The sequence below is a fragment of the Oncorhynchus keta genome, chromosome 21, assembly GCF_023373465.1.
Source record: "Oncorhynchus keta strain PuntledgeMale-10-30-2019 chromosome 21, Oket_V2, whole genome shotgun sequence".
In the NCBI taxonomy this organism is placed as follows: domain Eukaryota; kingdom Metazoa; phylum Chordata; class Actinopteri; order Salmoniformes; family Salmonidae; genus Oncorhynchus; species Oncorhynchus keta.
This window is the reverse complement of record NC_068441.1, coordinates 7477498-7496833: the sequence shown is the minus strand read 5'-3', so window position 1 is coordinate 7496833 and position 19336 is coordinate 7477498. Positions and strand designations below refer to the sequence as shown.

The 19336-nt window shown below is 40.8% G+C and overlaps 1 protein-coding gene across 2 annotated transcripts; it reads left to right on the top strand.

Moving 5' to 3' along the window:
- Window positions 1-1876: 1876 nt before the first annotated feature.
- Window positions 1877-19209, top strand: znf362a (zinc finger protein 362a). Of its 2 annotated transcripts, none has more exons than XM_035796384.2 (9): window positions 1877-2036; window positions 5528-5591; window positions 5988-6240; window positions 6624-6749; window positions 8030-8366; window positions 8484-8708; window positions 10743-10821; window positions 16788-16946; window positions 17183-19209. In XM_035796384.2, exons 2-9 carry the CDS (start codon window positions 5529-5531, stop codon window positions 17297-17299), a joined length of 1359 nt encoding a protein of 452 aa, XP_035652277.1. In that variant the 5' UTR covers window positions 1877-2036; window position 5528; the 3' UTR covers window positions 17300-19209. The 2 variants fall into 2 exon arrangements, with proteins under 2 accessions (XP_035652277.1, XP_035652278.1); XM_035796385.2 differs by lacking the exon at window positions 1877-2036 and adding an exon at window positions 2621-2764.
- The last annotated feature ends 127 nt before the right edge of the window (window positions 19210-19336 follow it).

Genomic DNA, 19336 nt, shown 5'->3' with positions numbered 1-19336 from the left:
GATGTTACAGAAGATCATCCAGGACATCAGCCACCTGAGCCGCGGCCTGTTCACCCCGCTACCATCTAGAATCTAGAAGGCAGAGACAGTGCAGCTGGTGGGACTGAGAAACAGATAAACAGCTTCTATATACAGGCCATCAGACTTTCAAATAGTCACCACTAACCACTAATCGGCCTCTGCCCAGTACTGTTAGGGCAGCAGTCTCTATGTACATAATCATTGAACACTGGTTACTTGAATAATGTGTGCATACATTTTTACCCACTTCATATGTAAATACAATATTCTATTCAAGGTTAATCTTGTAAAACTACTGCTGTACACAACTGTTCTATTCATATACTGCCTATACACACCATTATATACATATATATTTATATTCCCGGACTATGCCATTGCTGGTTTTGATATCTCCTAATTCCTTTGTTTTTTGTTTTAATTTTTTTGTATTGTTAGGTATTACTGCACTGTTGGAGCTAGAAACAAGCATTTCGCTGCACCTGTGATAACATCTACAAAATATGGGTACTAGATCAATACAATTTGATTTGTTGTGTTCGTATCTGTCTGTCTGTCTCCACCTGTCTCTCTGTCTGTCTGTCTAGTGAAACTGGCACCTCTGTGGTGTCCTTTGTAGATTGATGTGTTCTGTTGAGAAATGACATCTTGTTGTTGGGCAACATTGCCATTGATAGTAGACTGCTGTTTTACATGTCCATAATGTGATCACTCAGATATTCTTATCTAATAATTTGGTACTGCCATCTCATGCTGAAACGTGCACATAGCGTTCAGGTTGCAAAAACACATCTCTGATAGCAGTGCTGCAGGTCAATTCTAATTTAAGGTCATCACTTCAGGAAGTAAACTTAAATAACAATAAAACCATTTTTTAACAATCTATTTACAGTGACTTCTCGATCAACTGAGCTATTTATTTGAAAAGTTTTTCAATTTTTGGATTTGAAATTAAAATCACTTCCTGTGTGGTTTTATAAAATGTGGTTTTATGAGTTAGGCTCGCTTTATGGAGTTTATTCAAATGTACTTGCTACGATTGTGATATATTGTTGTCTCACCTAGCTGTCTGGATAAGAGCATCTGCTAAATGACTAGAATGTCAAATGTTATGGAATGAAAAGTGGCTAAATGTATCATGGTTTACCAACAAATTGATTAAATCACACAACTAATGGTTATTATATGGTAATGCATTATATTTATGCCCATTCAAAATGTATAGTCTTTTTTATTGTAGTATATTTATTATTGTTTCAGGGTATAACCAAATATTCTACTTTGCGCCATAGGGGCTACATGGGCAGTAATTTAACAGAGACCCCCCCTTGTTTTTGAACCCTGGCCTCATCCTCAAATTCTTTAGAGTTGAGAAGTAGTGAAGACACTAGTTGAAGACACTATGTGAGCGTGAGAGCGTATTACTATGAGGATGTTTGATACCCAGTGGTGTAAAGTACTTAAGTAAAAATACTTTTACATACTTTTAAGTAGTTTTTTGGGGGTATCTGTACTTTACTATTTATAATTTTGACAACTTTTACTTCACTACATATTCCTAAAGAAAATAATTAGACTTTTTACTTCATACATTTTCATTAACACCCAAAAGTACTCGTTACATTTTGACAGGAAAATGGTCCAATTCACACACTTATCAAGAGAACATCCCTGGTCATCCCTCACGTAAAGCAGAAATGATGATGCCTTGATATTATGGTGCAGACAGTTGACAGCCTGTCAAACGAAAAGCTGTCACCAATTATGTCACTACAATGAGGCATATCCTAAACCCAAGTTTATATCACAGCAATTATGTCAATTCTGAATATATTTAGGCCTATGTTGTAGTTTTTATATTTCCAAAATCTGCTTCAGTGAAAGCAAATCCTCGCCTGCAGCACCCAGAAGTGAACAGTAGGCGACCCGGAAGGTCTGAACTCCGACTGAAGGCAAGCAAAAGGAACATCTTATTATTTTATAAAATATCATTAAATCTACCATCGAGGTCTCAGGTTTGTATACATTTTTTCTCCTCTCTTGTGTGCAAATTTAAAAACGTTCGGCTGCATTGCTATTTTGAAAGCAGTTATCGCTACCATTTGAGTCGTCAAAAAGTTCAAATAAAAAAATACTAGCCATTACCAGAGCATATTTGAAAAGGACAACGTTCTAGTTATATTGTGCATAGCACACGGAAATGCGGCAGATGAGATGCAGTTATGCTACTATTCTGGAACTAAATGATGGATTTGCATAGCGAGAGAACCCAGTTGTCCATAACGCATTGCATTTTGCAAGGCATGATTGTTGTAGGAAGTGTCTCGTTTTTTTTTCTTCCTCGAGCCGGGCTATTCAAACCTGCAAATCTAAGTAAACAATCATCCGAACACTTACGCTAATGCAAAGAAATGGATTACAAATGTGCATGCATCGAGACACGTTTACTTTTTTTAGGCGAATTAGTACTGTACATTTGGGATCTGCAGAATATGGCGTCCAGTCCTTATAAAAAATAAGACAGGCTGCCATTTTTGTTTTCCTTTTGTCTGAATTCTTTAAATAAAACTGTCTGAGAATGTGGGAGAGGCTGTGGAGCGAGGCACCAGGGGGGATCAGAGTTGCTCTGCAGTCAAAATGATCTTTATATGATGTGTTATGTGTTAGCGTTTTAAGTTCTAAAGGTTTTTATTTTATTTTTGATCTGCAAATAGACGTAGACGTCCAGATAGAATAAGGAAAAGTTAAGTAGGCTAACTTTTGTTTTTAGTTCACAAGTCTAGACCTGCCTCAAGTGATTTGTCTACCCTTGTTATAGGCTGATAATTGAGTACTCATTTATTTTCTGTTTTAAGATAATGATTTATAGAGCAAATAATAGCCTATAGTATTCGTATTGCAAATATGACGTTGGGCTAATGTTGCACTATTGACAGAGGCTGACTATATCTAATTTGCCGCTAATTGTCTGAAGATGGATAACCTGCAGCCTAATATTTTTAATTTCCTTAAACACGACTAGCCTATACATTTCGGTTTATGGGTTACAGTAATTTTAAAAATCGTACATCTGACTGGCTAGAAAGCAATAGACACCATTTTGAGAAACAGCAGTATTTGGGTTTTTATTGCGTAGGGGCATGACACAGAACGATAAAATCACTGATATCGGTTCAAATGTACTTTACATCTGCGGACACATTTCAGATAGCGGTTCTCACCACAGATGTTTTCAGCATGCAGCTATTTCTGCGGTGACTCAAATAGTTTAGGTGGTTCACTGTCTGTAGTGTAGGTGGCTATTTCACTGTCTGTAACAACTAATGCAAAATAGTGTAGTGTTTCAATTGAAGACTTGATTCCTCAATACAATTGAAATTTGATTCAATATTGTATACTGACACAAATGTGGGTTAAATTTTTGTTGTTATTAAAAAGTAATGTTGCTCTCCTTGAATAGCAACTTGAGCACTACTTATACATAATGGACATCAAGCCATGTTTGCATGTGGGAAGGTAATGGGATACATTTGCTCCTTTGTTAAACATTTTTGCACTGGTCAACTCTTTGATGGTTGGAACATTTTACAGAGTGTGGCTTCAATCGGAAGTAGGCATTATGGGGATTTCAAGGGGCTCAGTCAATAACAAGAGTGAAGTGTGTTCATTTCCCAACATTGATCCCGGGAACCCAAAGTGTAGAACTGTGTTGGATTTTACTCCAGCTGAGTATCAATAAGAAGCATAGTTAGTATATCAGATTAGCAACCTATTATCACCTATTCTCTCTGCAGCCTTAGTTATGTGGAAGAGTTAAGATTTAATCTATTTGATTGTCTTGCTAATGGGAGTAATTGATTTAGATTGAAACCTGCACACAGAACATTCCGGGCACTGACTCTTTTTTTTTATAGATCTTGCAGCTGGACCTGATCCAAGGCTTGATTCTCAACCATGTCCATGTTATCCCTGAAATAACCTTTTAAAAAGTCTGTCAGTTTAGTGTTGAGTTAAATGTGATTGATTTATTGAAAACAGTATACAGTCTTGGTTCTAGGGGTTGCCATGGCATAGACCGATTTTTTTCCCCCCCTGTTTGATTGTTGATTATGGCAGTAATACATTTGTAGGCGTTACAGCCTCCGTCTGACAGGATGCTCTAAACTCCATCTCGAATACACAAAGGACTCTACTTTAATATAGTTTGACACTTTCCTCTGTTGCCTATGAAGAGGTGTTGTTATTATCACCAACATCAAACATGGCATATCAAAGACAGAGACAGCCGTCATATGGGGGAGATTATCAACTCTCTACCTATATTCCGCTCTTGCCCAGGAGACAGAGTGCCTCCAGGAAGTGAAATGGACACCCTGTCGGCATGATTAGGGAAATATTTTGTGTGTTTTTGTTCATACGGCTGGACGTATCATTTTAGTTTCTTTTGGCTGATGCAAGTGGACTGTGTTACGCTGCTGCTAAGTCAAACAGACTTTAGAATGGTGGACTGTGCCAAAACACACAATGCAATTTGTCATATAAAGAAATGAATAAGGCTTGAAGAGAGAAGAGATGGAAAGAAAGCCCACAGATCGCAGACATCTATGAGAGAGCAGCAGGCTCTACCATGGGACAAAGAGCAGCAATGCCACTTGCCCCAAATTCTTCCAAATATGACTTTTTCATAGAGAGATTGGAGTAAAAGCCTGTTCAATGACATTCACTCTAAATTGATTCAGTGGAACGTCAGGGATATAGGTTCTTTTGTTCCCTATGAAAATATCGACAATGGAGGCTACAGAAATACCATCTATTTTCAAACGCCTCAACCATCAATGCAATTCTAGTTTTAATCACAAAATGGTATAGGGAACTGCCAATATGGTAAGTGTTTCTTAACAAGCTATAGCTCCCATGTGATGTTATGGTGTTTATTTGGGGAGATGCCCATCATGCAGTGTGATGGTTAGAGTGTCTGTGCGATGGAGAGGGAGAATAAACAAGGCCTCATGGGTATTTCCCTGCCTAATGAGGGGATCCCTATTGAGTCACACATTTGATTTTATTTGAATCCTCTGCAAATTCTCAGCTGTCTTGTGGGGTGACGGTCGGGAAGTTGTGACTCAGAAAAGTGCGATTATTAAGCTCTATACTTAGCTACAGTGCGTGTGGAACTGGAAACACAACTTCCGTGGTGGACATGACGGAGGAAGAGGAGGAGAGAAAGTTAGAAAGTAGTTCCATTTACTTTGAATCGTGAGGCTAGAATACAATACATTTACAAACGTACGCCCAGTGTTTGGCAAGTGGCTAAATGGCCAGCATGAACTACATACGTCTATTGCAAGAAGTCTATTGGAGATTCAGCAACTATTTATGAACTCATTAAAGTGCTACATGCATTTGAATGAATTGTGAGGCTGAATTAGCTGTGTTGTTGTTGTCATATCTATTTATATGGACAGTGTGCAGAAGGTAGTATTTACATCTGGTTTGTTCGTCACAGGATGGCTGAACCTCGTTTTAATAATCCCTACTTCTGGCCCCCACCACCCAACATGCCTGGCCAGGTGAGTACTGACTGTCTAAGACTCTACCCTCACATTCAACAACAGGGTAGTTAGTATAAAAGAGGACGAGGAAGAAGATGATGATGGCGGACAGTAGACTGTGAAGATTGTCAATTATTATTCTAGGTGATGTAACATTGAGACTCAAGAGCAGTGAAAGGTATTTTGCCCGCTTGATTGTCATGCAAATGTCCATGTAAAGTATGCACTATTTTTTACGACTCACTTGAAGAGAGGACATAGATTACTGTTAATGTGCTTCGGGTACATTGTTGAGTTATTTTCCTGTGAGTCCATTGGAGGGAGCCAAAGCAGAACAAATTTATGTAAGCCCACACAGACGTTAACTAAGGACTGTTCTTCTGTCTCTGTGTGTTGTTGTCTCCCTGCTGTCAGCTGGATAACCTTGTGTTGATCAACAAGATCAAGGAACAGCTGATGGCTGAGAAGATCAGACCGCCCCACCTGCCGTCTTCCACAGTTCCCTCCCAACAGCAACTGCTGGGGAATCCTACACAGACAGAAAGTGGGCAGCATGTCCAGATGTCAGTTGAGAAACTGCAGCAGATGCAACAAGAACTCCATGCCCACAGCCCGTCCCATCCAGACATTGCCCTGCACGCCCGGCCAGCCTCCAGCTCTGTTGCAGGTACTCTGACCGCCCCCACCTCCCTTCACCAGGCCAGGCTCCACTGTCCATTGACCACCACCACCACTCACACACTTCTATTCTCAGAGGCGGTTCAAATCAGAATGCGTCTCTACTGTATGTCTTGTGATCACACCCCCTCCCATCCTCCTCAATCTCATCAAGTGATTGGCACACATCCCCTCACTTTTTATAAATACTTTTTGTGTCACTTGTAATTACTGTAATAGGCCTACTTATAATCTTTTTCTATCGTTGATAGATGGATGGGGAAAATACTTGTTGAGCCTTGTATGAGCCAGGCTTTATATTTCCTGTTAATTTTCTATGGTAAGAGTTTTTTTTGTTGTAAATTCTGTGAATTTTCTGCACATCTCTAACAGGACGTATTCTTGGTGATGTAAACTTTAATCTGGATGATAAAACAGCTATAAAAGCTAGAGGATTGTGGGAAGACTGGCATTTGCGTCAAATCATAGACCAACCCTCTAGAACGAACCACCTGTCAGGTAATCACATGATTTTTTGACACAGTAATGCCCGTCTGGCACATAGGAGAGACTGGGGTTAGTTCAGCCAAAGGGGTAAGTTGAGCCATGCTTGTTTCTAGGAAACCATACACAAAATGTATAATTTGACCAAGGTCATCCTTTCATGGCGTCTGTGAAGGAAGAAACCACATGGAAAAGGTGTTAAGCAAGTTAGGTCCAAAAAAAAAGATTTTCACCATGTCAAATTCATTTGTGTTAAGAGGTTTCATGATGCTTCTATCTAAACCAAAGTAGGTCATTTAAAAAAGAGTTCTATACATCAGTTGGGGGTCTCTATAAGCTACAATATGAGGTCCTATACCTAGCATGAAAGTACATCCTTGTAACTGTGTGGGCTAATATAGTCAAAATGTTTGCCTTGGGGTAAGTTCAGCCAATGGCCATGGGGTTAGTTGGTTGAGCCAATGGCAAGTTGAGCAAATTGAAGTGTTTTCTTCCCAGGTGTAATGCAAGGCATATGAGGTAACAACAGGGCCTGGCCTGTGTTAGGTGTTAAAAAAAAGTACAACATGTTTGTTAGGTGTTAAGCAAATGTTAAAATGTGCTTAAAATTATTTAAATGCAACAAAAATAGCTTAAAATGATTAAAAGGCTAAAAAAAGTTATTGTGATTGTGTTTGGGAAATAAAGATAGACCTGGTTTTGAGAAGGTAGTGGTAATATTTAATTCATTACAGAAATTGTAGGCATCTTTACTTACCCTGTCCCCCATCCGGAGTAATTCGTGCAAACATACCACTTTTTTAGACGAGCTATGTTTTCATGAATTCAGATTATTTATAGGGATACACAACACCCTAAAATATATGTAGATATCTTTGTTAGAAATAATACTATATTTCCCTTGACGGAGTGATGCTGAATGTAAAAAATGGCTCAACTTACCCAACCCCCCACACGGAAAGAGAGGCAGACTTCCATAGCCCATTCCAAGATTCCTGTACTGTTGGCGTTTAGACTAATCCAGGCCTCTCAAAATGTGACAAGACTTTTGGCGTATCAATGTGATTTCAAACTACTTCAGCCAACAACTAGGCACAAAGAGTTCTACTATGTTGAGCGAATAACTAAAAGGGAACATGTCAATAGTTAATTTTGAGCATTGTCTCTGAAAAAGTATGCACAATTTTAAGAAGTATACATGTAACTGACTGAATTCTTCTGTTGGAGATTAGTCATTACATGATTATATAGTGATTATTTAGTTTGTGAGTCATTTTTACCTCTTGACTTGCCAGGTCTGCCACTTTCCTCTCGAATGGGCAACCATAACACCTCAGAGGCCGTCACTCTGGCCACACCCAACTCCAATAGTCTGAGCCGACTAGGCGGAGCCCCCTCACCACATCATGTCCTCTCAGGCTTGGCCAGTGGCCCTGGGATGGAGCAAATCAAAAGTAACGGAGGCCTTGCTGGACTGCTGGGGCCCCCTCCCAAGATGGAGGGGCGAGGCCGTAAGAAGATAAAAGCTGAGAACGGTGGTGGCTCTCTGTTGGTGGTGCCTTATCCCATCCTAGCCTCAGGCAACGACCAATCCTGCCACACCATCACCCCCAAACAGGGCAAATGCTACAGGCATGAGCACACATGAACCTTTTACAGACTGCTTGCTACATGTTGATTATCCTTCAAATGTCTTACTGTCATATTGATTGCTTCCGGTGTCTTCCATGTGTGTGTTGTTTTGCGCAGGTGTAAATCGTGCCCGCTGACCTTCTTCTCCAAGTCAGACATGCAGATCCACTCCAAGTCCCACACAGAGGCCAAGCCTCACAAGTGTCCTCACTGCTCCAAATCCTTCGCCAACGCATCCTACCTGGCCCAGCACCTCCGCATACACCTGGGCGTCAAACCTTATCACTGCTCCTACTGCGAGAAATGCTTCCGCCAGCTTTCCCACCTGCAGCAGCACACCAGGTCAAATCATGGACTAATTTGATCATCAGTTTAATACTGTTTTCATGTACTCACCGGTGTAGTGATGATGATGTATCTTTCCCAGAACCCCAAAGTCATGTGTGTACTACGCTTTTAAAGTTTATTTACAGTACTGTTAATTATTTGCCTTCATAGATTATACATTTGAAAAAAAAAATATATATATATATATTTTACTTTTTATATATACTTTTACCTTTATTTAGCTAGGCAAGTCAGAAGACATTTTTTTATTCACAATGAAGGCCTAGGAACAGTGGGTTAACTGCCTTGTTCAGGGGCAGAACGACAGGTTTTTTACCTTGTCAGCTCGGGGATTCGATCTAGCAACCTTTCGGTTACTGGCCCAACGCTTCAACCACTAGGCTACCTGCCGCCCCGCTCCTTAAAAGCAGCCGAACTGGCTGTGATTGGGAACGATTCCCATAAATAGCCCTACAAATACAAATTGGTATTTTTCCGCGCATCTGCTAAGATATTTTTTTGTATTTCCTCACATAGTTTATAATTTGACTCATGAAGTTATCTTAGCAAATATGTCACCATTGGTTTAGTATGTTTTTAATTGCATAAACATATCACCAATCAATCAGGAGGATAGGCCTATTACGCATTCAAAAGTACCATTTTGATCATCCGTAGGTAAACATAATAAACACTAAAAATAATCCATTTAAAGTCGGCCGATACTTCTACAATCAACGTCTAGGCCTGTCAAGCAATCCCTTGTGTATGAAGAATGTCCATCACCCAAAGAACTCCCAGGCAACTTGACACAACTATGGGAAGCATTGGAGTTGAGCGTGGAAAAACCCAGCAGTCTTGCAGTTATAGATTAAGAAAACGGTGCACCTAGCACCTACTAACATACCCCGTTCAAAGGCACTTAAATCTTTTCTCTTGCCCATTCACCCTCTTAATGGCACACATACACAATACATGTCTCAATTGTTTCAAGGCATAAAAATCATTCTTTAACCTGCCTTCTCCCCTTCATCTAAACTGATTGAAGTGGATTTAACAAGTGACATCAATAAGAGATCATAGCTTTCACCTGGATTCACCTGGTCAGTCTGTCATGGAAAGAGCAGGTGTTCTTAATGTTTTGTACACTCAGTGTATAAAGTTGAAGTCAGAAGTTTACAAACATTTTAGTCGAATAGATGTATTTCGCAATTCCTGACATTTAATCCTTGTAAAAAATCCCCTGTCTTAAGTCAGTTAGGATCACCACTGTATTTTAAGAATGTGAAATGTCAGAATAATAGTAGTCAGAATAATAGTAGAGCGAATGATTTATTTCAGCTTTTATTTCTTTCATCACATTCCCAGTGGGTCAGAAGTTTACATTACATCAATTTAGTATTTGGTAGCATTGCCTTTAAATTGTTTAACTTGGGCCAAATGTTTTGGGTAGCCTTCCACAAGCTTCCCACAATAAGTTGGGTTTATTTTGGCTCATTCCTCCTGACAGAGCTGGTGTAACTGAGTCAGGTTTGTAGGCCTATAGAGTACCAGTTTTTCAGTTCTGCCCACAAATGTTCTATAGGATTGAGGTCAGGGCTTTGTGATGGCCACTCCAATACCTTGACTTTGTTATCCTTGAGCCATTTTGCCACAACTCTGGAAGTGTATGGAAACTTCTGACCCACTGGAATTATGATACAGTGAATTACAAGTCTGTAAACAATTGTTGGAAAAATGACTTGTGCCATGCATAAAGTAGATGTCCTAACCGACTTGCCAAAACTATAGTTTGATAAGAAGACACTTGTGGAGTGGTTGAAAAAGGAGTTTTAATGACTCCAACCTAAGTGTTTGTAAACTTCCAACTTCAACTGTATATATTAAGATATTTTCTGACTTTATTGAACTGACAGAGAGGCTTACAAAAGGGAAAGATAGAGTGGGGTTGTGTCAAAGGGCAGTAGGCCAGATTTTTTTCCTATGTCGACACCATAGACAAGTGTGCCGGAGCTTCATTAAATCTCCTCTTTACTATATCTTTTACAGGATTCACACTGGAGATCGGCCCTATAAATGTGCCCATACAGGTTGTGAAAAAGCCTTCACTCAGCTCTCCAATCTGCAGGTATGAACTGGACTGGGTTTTCAGTTAACCTCATGCTTGGTCTTTTAACCACATCCTGTTCTTTTAACCACACCTCTTGCACCCCGGGCCAAAAAATTTCCATCAACCTACACACACACACACACACACACACACACCAAACCTGTTTTAGTTTTCAGTCAGTCAACTTCTGTAAAATGTACTATGGGGAAGTCACGCACTTGCGACTTCGGTTGAAGAACAATTACGCCTGACAAATCTGATAAGCGTAAGGCTAGGCTTTATTCCTTCAGTTACACCGCTCTTCACCTCGGTGGGAACAGGAACAATTTTAGCATGAATCACACTACTAAAATAGACAATTGGAACAAATTTAATTTGACACATACCCCGAATGCAACAGGTGTAGACTTCACAGTGAAATGTTTACTTACGAGCCCTTTCCCAACAATGCAGAGTTAAAAAAGTAAGAACATTTAGCAAAATAAGTACATAAAATAAAGTACATAAAATAACAATAACGAGACTATATACAAGGAGTACCGGTACTGAGTCAATGTGCAGGGGTATGAGGTAGTTGAGGTAATTGAAGTAGTATGTACAGTACCAGTCAAAGAGTTGTCTACCAAGATGGCATAGCAGTTCAGACGTCTTTTGTCCTCGTCTTGTCTCGTATATATATATATATATATATATATATTTACAACTTTTTTCACATACATTTTATTTTTATTTTCCATCAACTCCTCTTCAAAACACTCCTGCAACCCGCCTCACCAATTTATATTTATAAAAAAGTATTATTTTACCTCAAATCTGTAATCCTCCAAGAAGCTAGCCAGAAACTAGCCAGAAGCTAGCCCAGAAACGAATCCAGAAGCTAATCGGAAGCTAGTTAGCTTCTTTACTGGCAAATCGTTAGTATCCAGCTAACCAGGGTTTGTGGTCATCAGCTATCCTTTAGCTCGAAAATCTATCGCCAGTTTTGTACAGCGCAGCACAGCGCGGCTCGGAACGGAACATACCGGACCAATTTTTCTCTCCATGTCCCTGGATTTCAACTGCTCTCTGGACATTCATACCTGGATCTCACAGCTAGCTAGCTGCTATCCGTGTGACTATCGGCTTTCGTCGATTCCTGAGCAAACATAAATTATTCCGGAGCTAGCCAGCTCCGTCAATCACTCCTGAGTTCCATCAATCACTCCTGGGCTGCAGTCACCTATCCGGACCTCGTTTTACTGCCTACGCGGAGCCCCACCGGGCCTTCACAACTGGACTGCCTGACGTTATCTACCCGAAGGAGTTATCCGGCTGGCTCCTCCGTCGCGACGTTACCTGAACGCCCATCTGCGGCCTGCTAACCGTTAGCTGTCTTACCGGCTGCTATCTAAATAGACAATCGGACAATTTATTTATTTTTTATTATTATTATGTTTTCTTCTTGGGCCTCTATAACTATATCTATTGTTTTTATTTTTGTTGTTGTGTGATTTGGATTAATCCCCTCTACCACACGGAACGCCACTAATCTACTGACGGAATGCAAGAGGTGGCTAATAACAGACCTCCATCCTATGCTAGCTTGCTACCGATGGCCTGGCTAGCTGTCTAAATTGCTGTGACCCCCAACCAACCTCTCCACTCACTGGACCCTTTTGATCACTCGACTAAGCATGCCTCTCCTTAATGTCAATATGTCTTGTCCATTGCTGTTCTGGTTAGTGTTTATTGGCTTATTTCACTGTAGAGGCTCTAGTCCTGCTCACTATACCTTATCCAACCTATTAGTTCCACCACCCACACATGCAATGACATCTCCTGGTTTCAATGATGTTTCTAGAGACAATATCTCTCTCTTTATCACTCAATACCTAGGTTTACCTCCACTGTATTCACATCCTACCATACCTTTGTCTGTACATTATACCTTGATACTATTTTATCACCCCCAGAAACCTCCTTTAACTCTCTGTTCCAGACGTTCTAGAGGACCAATTCTTATTGCTTTTAGCCGCACCCTTATTCTACTCTTCCTATGTTCCTCTGGCGATGTAGAGGTGAATCCAGGCCCTGCAGTGCCTAGCTCCACTCCTATTCCCCAGGCGCTCTCTTTTGACGACTTCTGTAACCGTAATAGCCTTGGTTTCATGCATGTTAACATTAGAAGCCTCCTCCCTAAGTTTGTTATTTTCACTGCTTTAGCACACTCTGCCAACCCGGATGTTCTAGCTGTGTCTGAATCCTGGCTTAGGAAGACCACCAAAAATTCTGAAATTTTAATTCCAAACTACAACATTTTCAGACAAGATAGAACTGCCAAAGTGGGCGGTGTTGCAATCTACTGCAAATATAGCCTGCAGAGTTCTGTCCTACTATCCAGGTCTGTACCCAAACAATTTGAACTTCTACTTTTAAAAATCCACCTCTCTAAAAACAAGTCTCTCACCGTTGCCGCCTGCTATAGACCACCCTCTGCCCCCAGGTGTGCTCTGGACACCATATGTGAACTGATTGCCCCCCATCTATCTTCAGAGCTCGTGCTGCTAGGCTACCTAAACTGGAACATGCTTAACACCCTAGCCATCCTACAATCTAAACTTGATGCCATCAATCTCACACAAATTATCAATGAACCTACCAGGTACCTCCCCAAAGCCTTAAACACGGGCACCCTCATAGATATCATCCTAACCAACTTCCCCTCTAAATACACCTCTGCTGTCTTCAACCAAGATCTCAGCGATCACTGCCTCATTGCCTGCATCCGTAATGGGTCAGCGGTCAAACGACCTCCACTCATCACTGTAAAACGCTCCCTGAAACACTTCAGCGAGCAGGCCTTTCTAATCGACCTGGCCGGGGTATCCTGGAAGGATATTGATCTCATCCCGTCAGTAGAGGATGCCTGGATATTTTTTTTAAATGCCTTCCTAACCATCTTAAATAAATATGCCCCATTCAAGAAATTTAGAACCAGGAACAGATATAGCCCTTGGTTCTCCCCAGACCTGACTGCCCTTAACCAACACAAAAACATCCTATGGCGTTCTGCATTAGCATCGAACAGCCCCCGTGATATGCAGCTGTTCAGGGAAGCTAGAAACCATTATACACAGGCAGTTAGAAAAGCCAAGGCTAGCTTTTTCAAGCAGAAATTTGCTTCATGCAACACTAACTCAAAAAAGTTCTGGGACACTGTAAAGTCCATGGAGAATAAGAACACCTCCTCCCAGCTGCCCACTGCACTGAAGATAGGAAACACTGTCACCACTGATAAATCCACCATAATTGAGAATTTCAATAAGCATTTTTCTACGGCTGGCCATGCTTTCCACCTAGCTACTCCTACCCCGGTCAACAACACTGCACCCCCAACAGCAACTCGCCCAAGCCTTCCCCATTTCTCCTTCTCCCAAATCCGTTCAGCTGATGTTCTGAAAGAGCTGCAAAATCTGGACCCCTACAAATCAGCCGGGCTAGACAATCTGGACCCTTTCTTTCTAAAATTATCTGCCGAAATTGTTGCCACCCCTATTACTAGCCTGTTCAACCTCTCTTTCGTGTCATCTGAGATTCCCAAAGATTGGAAAGCAGCTGCGGTCATCCCCCTCTTCAAAGGGGGGGACACTCTTGACCCAAACTGCTACAGACCTATATCTATCCTACCATGCCTTTCTAAGGTCTTCGAAAGCCAAGTCAACAAACAGATTACCGACCATTTCTAATCTCACCATACCTTCTCTGCTATGCAATCTGGTTTCAGAGCTGGTCATGGGTGCACCTCAGCCACGCTCAAGGTCCTAAACGATATCTTAACCGCCATCGATAAGAAACATTACTGTGCAGCCGTATTCATTGATCTGGTCAAGGCTTTCGACTCTGTCAATCACCACATCCTCATCGGCAGACTCGACAGCCTTGGTTTCTCAAATGATTGCCTCGCCTGGTTCACCAACTAGTTCTCTGATAGAGTTCAGTGTGTCAAATCGGAGGGTCTGCTGTCCGGACCTCTGGCAGTCTCTATGGGGGTGCCACAGGGTTCAATTCTTGGACCGACTCTCTTCTCTGTATACATCAATGAGGTCACTCTTGCTGCTGGTGAGTCTCTGATCCACCTCTACGCAGACGACACCATTCTGTATACTTCTGGCCCTTCTTTGGACACTGTTAACAACCCTCCAGGCAAGCTTCAATGCCATACAACTCTCCTTCCGTGGCCTCCAATTTCTCTTAAATACAAGTAAAACTAAATGCATGCTCTTCAACCGATCGCTACCTGCACCTACCCGCCTGTCCAACATCACGGTGTCTGGTTAGACTGTAAACTCTCCTTCCAGACCCATATCACACATCTCCAATCCAAAGTTAAATCTAGAATACGCTTCCTATTTCGCAACAAAGGATCCTTCACTCATGCTGCCAAACATACCCTTGTAAAACTGACCATCCTACCAATCGACTTTGGCGATGTCATTTACAAAATAGCCTCCAATACCGTACTCAACAAATTGGATGCAGTCTATCACAGTGCAATCCGTTTTGTCACCAAAGCCCCATATACTACCCACCATTGCGACCTGTACGCTCTCGTTGGCTGGCCCTCGCTTCATACTCGTCGCCAAACCCACTGGCTCCATGTCATCTACAAGACCCTGCTAGGTAAAGTCCCCCCTTATCTCAGCTCGCTGGTCACCATAGCATCTCCCACCTGTAGCACACGCTCCAGCAGGTATATCTCTCTAGTCACCCCCAAAACCAATTCTTTCTTTGGCCGCCTCTCCTTCCAGTTCTCTGCTGCCAATGACTGGAACGAACTACAAAAATCTCTGAAACTGGAAACACTTATCTCCCTCACTAGCTTTAAGCACCAACTGTCAGAGCAGCTCACAGATTACTGCACCTGTACAAAGCCCACCTATAATTTAGCCCAAACAACCTCTTTCCCAACTGTATTTTATTTATTTTGCTCCTTTGCACCCCATTATTTTTATTTCTACTTTGCACATTCTTCCATTGCAAAACTACCATTCCAGTGTTTTACTTGCTATATTGTATTTACTTTGCCACCATGGCCTTTTTTGCCTTTACCTCCCTTTTCACCTCATTTGCTCACATTGTATATAGACTTGTTTATACTGTATTATTGACTGTATGTTTGTTTTACTCCATGTGTAACTCTGTGTCGTTGTATCTGTCAAACTGCTTTGCTTTATCTTGGCCAGGTCCCAATTGTAAATGAGAACTTGTTCTCAACTTGCCTACCTGGTTAAATAAAGGTGAAATAAAAAAAATAAAAAAGGTTTGGACACACCTACTCATTCAAGGGTTTTTCTTTATTTGAACTATTTTCTACATTGTAGAATAATAGTGAAGACATCAAAACTATGAAATAACACATGGAATAATGTAGTCACCAAAAAGTGTTTTATATTTGAGATTCTTCAAAGAAGCCACCCTTTGTCTTGATGACAGCTTTGCACACTCCTGACTGTTTGGCCCCGCGCTGCCTGTTCCTCGTAAAGAGTAAAGAGTGGTATTAAATTGAAGGAATGAATCCGAGCCTCACACTTATCTCCTGTGGAAGGCGGGGCTTCCAGTGAGGAACGGATTGCATTGGCCTTGTCAGGCGGGATTGTAGATCCTTCAACCGAAGGATTTTGTCCCAGAGAAGGCAATAAAAACATATCAAATCCACATACTCACAGACAACAATGATATTCATTCTTCTTATATTTCACACGCATGCTATTATACCTGAAAATATTGACAACCTTTGGAAATAATTGTTATTTTATGTTTTGAGTTATTGGCTTTTCAGCATGATTTTCCTCTATTCCCACCTCTCAGAATTCTGGTCAGATGATGGCCGAAAGTTTGACAGGAAGTGCATTTGTAGCAAGATAAAGTTTCCCTACCCTGAAAGTCTATATAGATCTTTGAATCGTGTAATGTGATCACTGTGTCCTTCTGTTTCCCTGCCTCAGTCTCATCAGAGACAGCACAACAAAGACAAGCCCTACAAGTGTCCGAACTGCTACCGTGCCTACTCGGACTCTGCCTCACTGCAGATCCACTTGTCTGCGCATGCCATCAAAAACGCCAAGGCCTACTGCTGCAGCATGTGTGGCAGAGCCTACACCTCAGTGAGTAGGCTATGCGGCAGCATGAGCTGATGTTTTCACAGGATGTGGGCAAACATGCTCAATGTCGTTAGCGACGGAGTCCTAGTGTTGTTTCTTAATTCTCAGTCAATATATAAATAGTATTGGTACTGTAGCTCATCGCTCTTTTAAAAATTACACTTTTGGGGAAGCATTCATACCTCGTTGTCTACTGAAGCTTGGTGTTAACTGAACCTTTATTTGATGTTTGTCCTCAGGAGACCTACCTTATGAAGCACATGTCCAAACACACGGTGGTGGAACACCTGGTGAGCCATCACTCTCCACAGAGGACGGATTCTCCCAGTATCCCCATACGGATCTCCCTCATCTGAGCACTTCGCCCTGACACCCTACCCTGACACCCTACCCCTGACACCCTACCCCTGACACCCTACCTTGACACCCTACCCCTGACACCCTGACCTGACACCCTACCCCTAACACCCTACCCCTGACACCCCTGTAAGGTCACACCCCTCCACTTAAGCGTAATCAATCCCAGATATTTTGGCTTTTATTTGTTTGTTTGTATACCCCATGTGGGTTTCAAAAATGGGTCAAACTGTATTTGTACCTTATCAAGAGGTAGACTTTTTTTTCTGTCATCTATATGGTGTGATTGGGTAATGTTTGGGACATCCAAAGATGATTTTACAGCACTTTCAGGCCTCATAGTATTGGCCAAAAAGTTTTTTAGTCTACTAAGACAATAAAAGGCATTGCTCCAGGCAGCTAAAAAGTTAACCATAGGTGTTATAATGCATTAAAGGACCACTCCTATGTTTTTCTATATTGTCCTTTTGTCCGCTTTGCTAAAGTATATTTACATTGGGAACTTTACCTTCCTTTTGGTTAGGTCAACTAAATCATGTATCCAAGCATTTTTTAGTTCCCACGCCTAATGTCAATGTTTGCATCACTTTTGTTACTTAAAAAGGAATTGTTCTCATGTAAGCTTTATAACGCTTAAGTATGTCTTTTAGACAACAATGCACACAAAAGGCTTTCAAAATGGAGGGCCAATACCTATGTTTTATTGTTGTAGTTTTCATCGTGTTAATATGATTGTCCATGGTATTAAAAAGGACACTGCTTATGGCAATCCTGAAAAGCACCAAAATATATTTTGAATCTGATGTTGGTATTTGTAGAAACTCAGCATGTAAGAGTACAAATATTTGTGACGTATTGAAGCACAAAGAATTGTCCATAATGGAACTTACATATTTGTTGGTTCAAGCCATTCCAGTACCTGACAGATTTTCAACAAGATTTCAATGGAGGCAGACAACTCATTTGAAATCTAAATGTATGAAATATCTTAACACACATTCCATTATTATGTAACATTTCAATGTGACTCGATTGAACCCTCCACCATGTGTCATGCTGTGGTCAATTGCATGCATGAGCTCTGCCTGTGTGCTACAAAGAATTGTTTGCCTACGTTGATGAGGAAGGGGTCTCCTCATATTTCCTTTTATCTTACCTATGAAATAGGAATGGAAAGTACAAATACGAGAATCCACAGGTTTGAAACCAAATGAATGTAATCCTTCTTAATTTGTATATTTTCCCCGTGTCTGCCAGTGATGGATATGGTGTGCTGTCTGGTAGAAAATGGCAGAGCACATTACAAAATGTGATACCTCCTGGCCTTTCATTGGTTAACACCGGTGAAGCTCTTTGCGAAGAACAACATGTGCTGCCTCCTCACTGTCTCCTTTTCTATTGAGTGATTATTTGTACATATATTCTGCATCTATGTCCTGCAGGTTATTTTATGCCCTTTAATGTTTAAATTGAAAATGAGTAAATTCCTGTTTTGGGTGTCCCATTAAATATGTATAGATATCTTTATGTACAAAAAGACCTCCTTGTGTCTTGTAATCATTTTGCTCTCATGTCTAAATAACAAAATGTTAATCATTCATAATTTTATACGCATTTAAGCCTTAACTTGTATCATTGTATTACATTTTATTTGTCCCATATTGATGCCTCTCTGTACCCAGTGTTTTATGCATTTTATTTCTTAGCATGGAATATACTGTAAATAAACTATATTAACTGTTAATCCCTTTTCTATAGTAAATGATTATATAGGTCTAGCTATTATTACAAAAATCATTGTTTCATTTGTCATGCATTGTGGTACCATGTCCACATTACACGCAGTCAAGACTTAAGAGTGAATTGACTTTGTGTAAGAATGAGCAAATAATAAAACTATTCAAATGTTCCAATAGTTTGGGATTGTTTTTATTGGCCAATATGTCCTTACATAATAATGTATAAATTATACTCCAAGACCTACATCAGCATTTGATATCAACTGTTGTTCCTTGGCAAACATTTATTTCAAAGAT

Bases quoted from the DNA above. Each gene is read 5' to 3' on its own strand.
- znf362a (XM_035796384.2), top strand. From the start codon at position 5,529: ATGGCTGAACCTCGTTTTAATAATCCCTACTTCTGGCCCCCACCACCC. The intron at 6,750-8,029 runs GTAATCACATGA...TTGACTTGCCAG, and splicing joins TAGAACGAACCACCTGTCAG to GTCTGCCACTTTCCTCTCGA. The intron at 8,709-10,742 runs GTCAAATCATGG...TATCTTTTACAG, and splicing joins CACCTGCAGCAGCACACCAG to GATTCACACTGGAGATCGGC.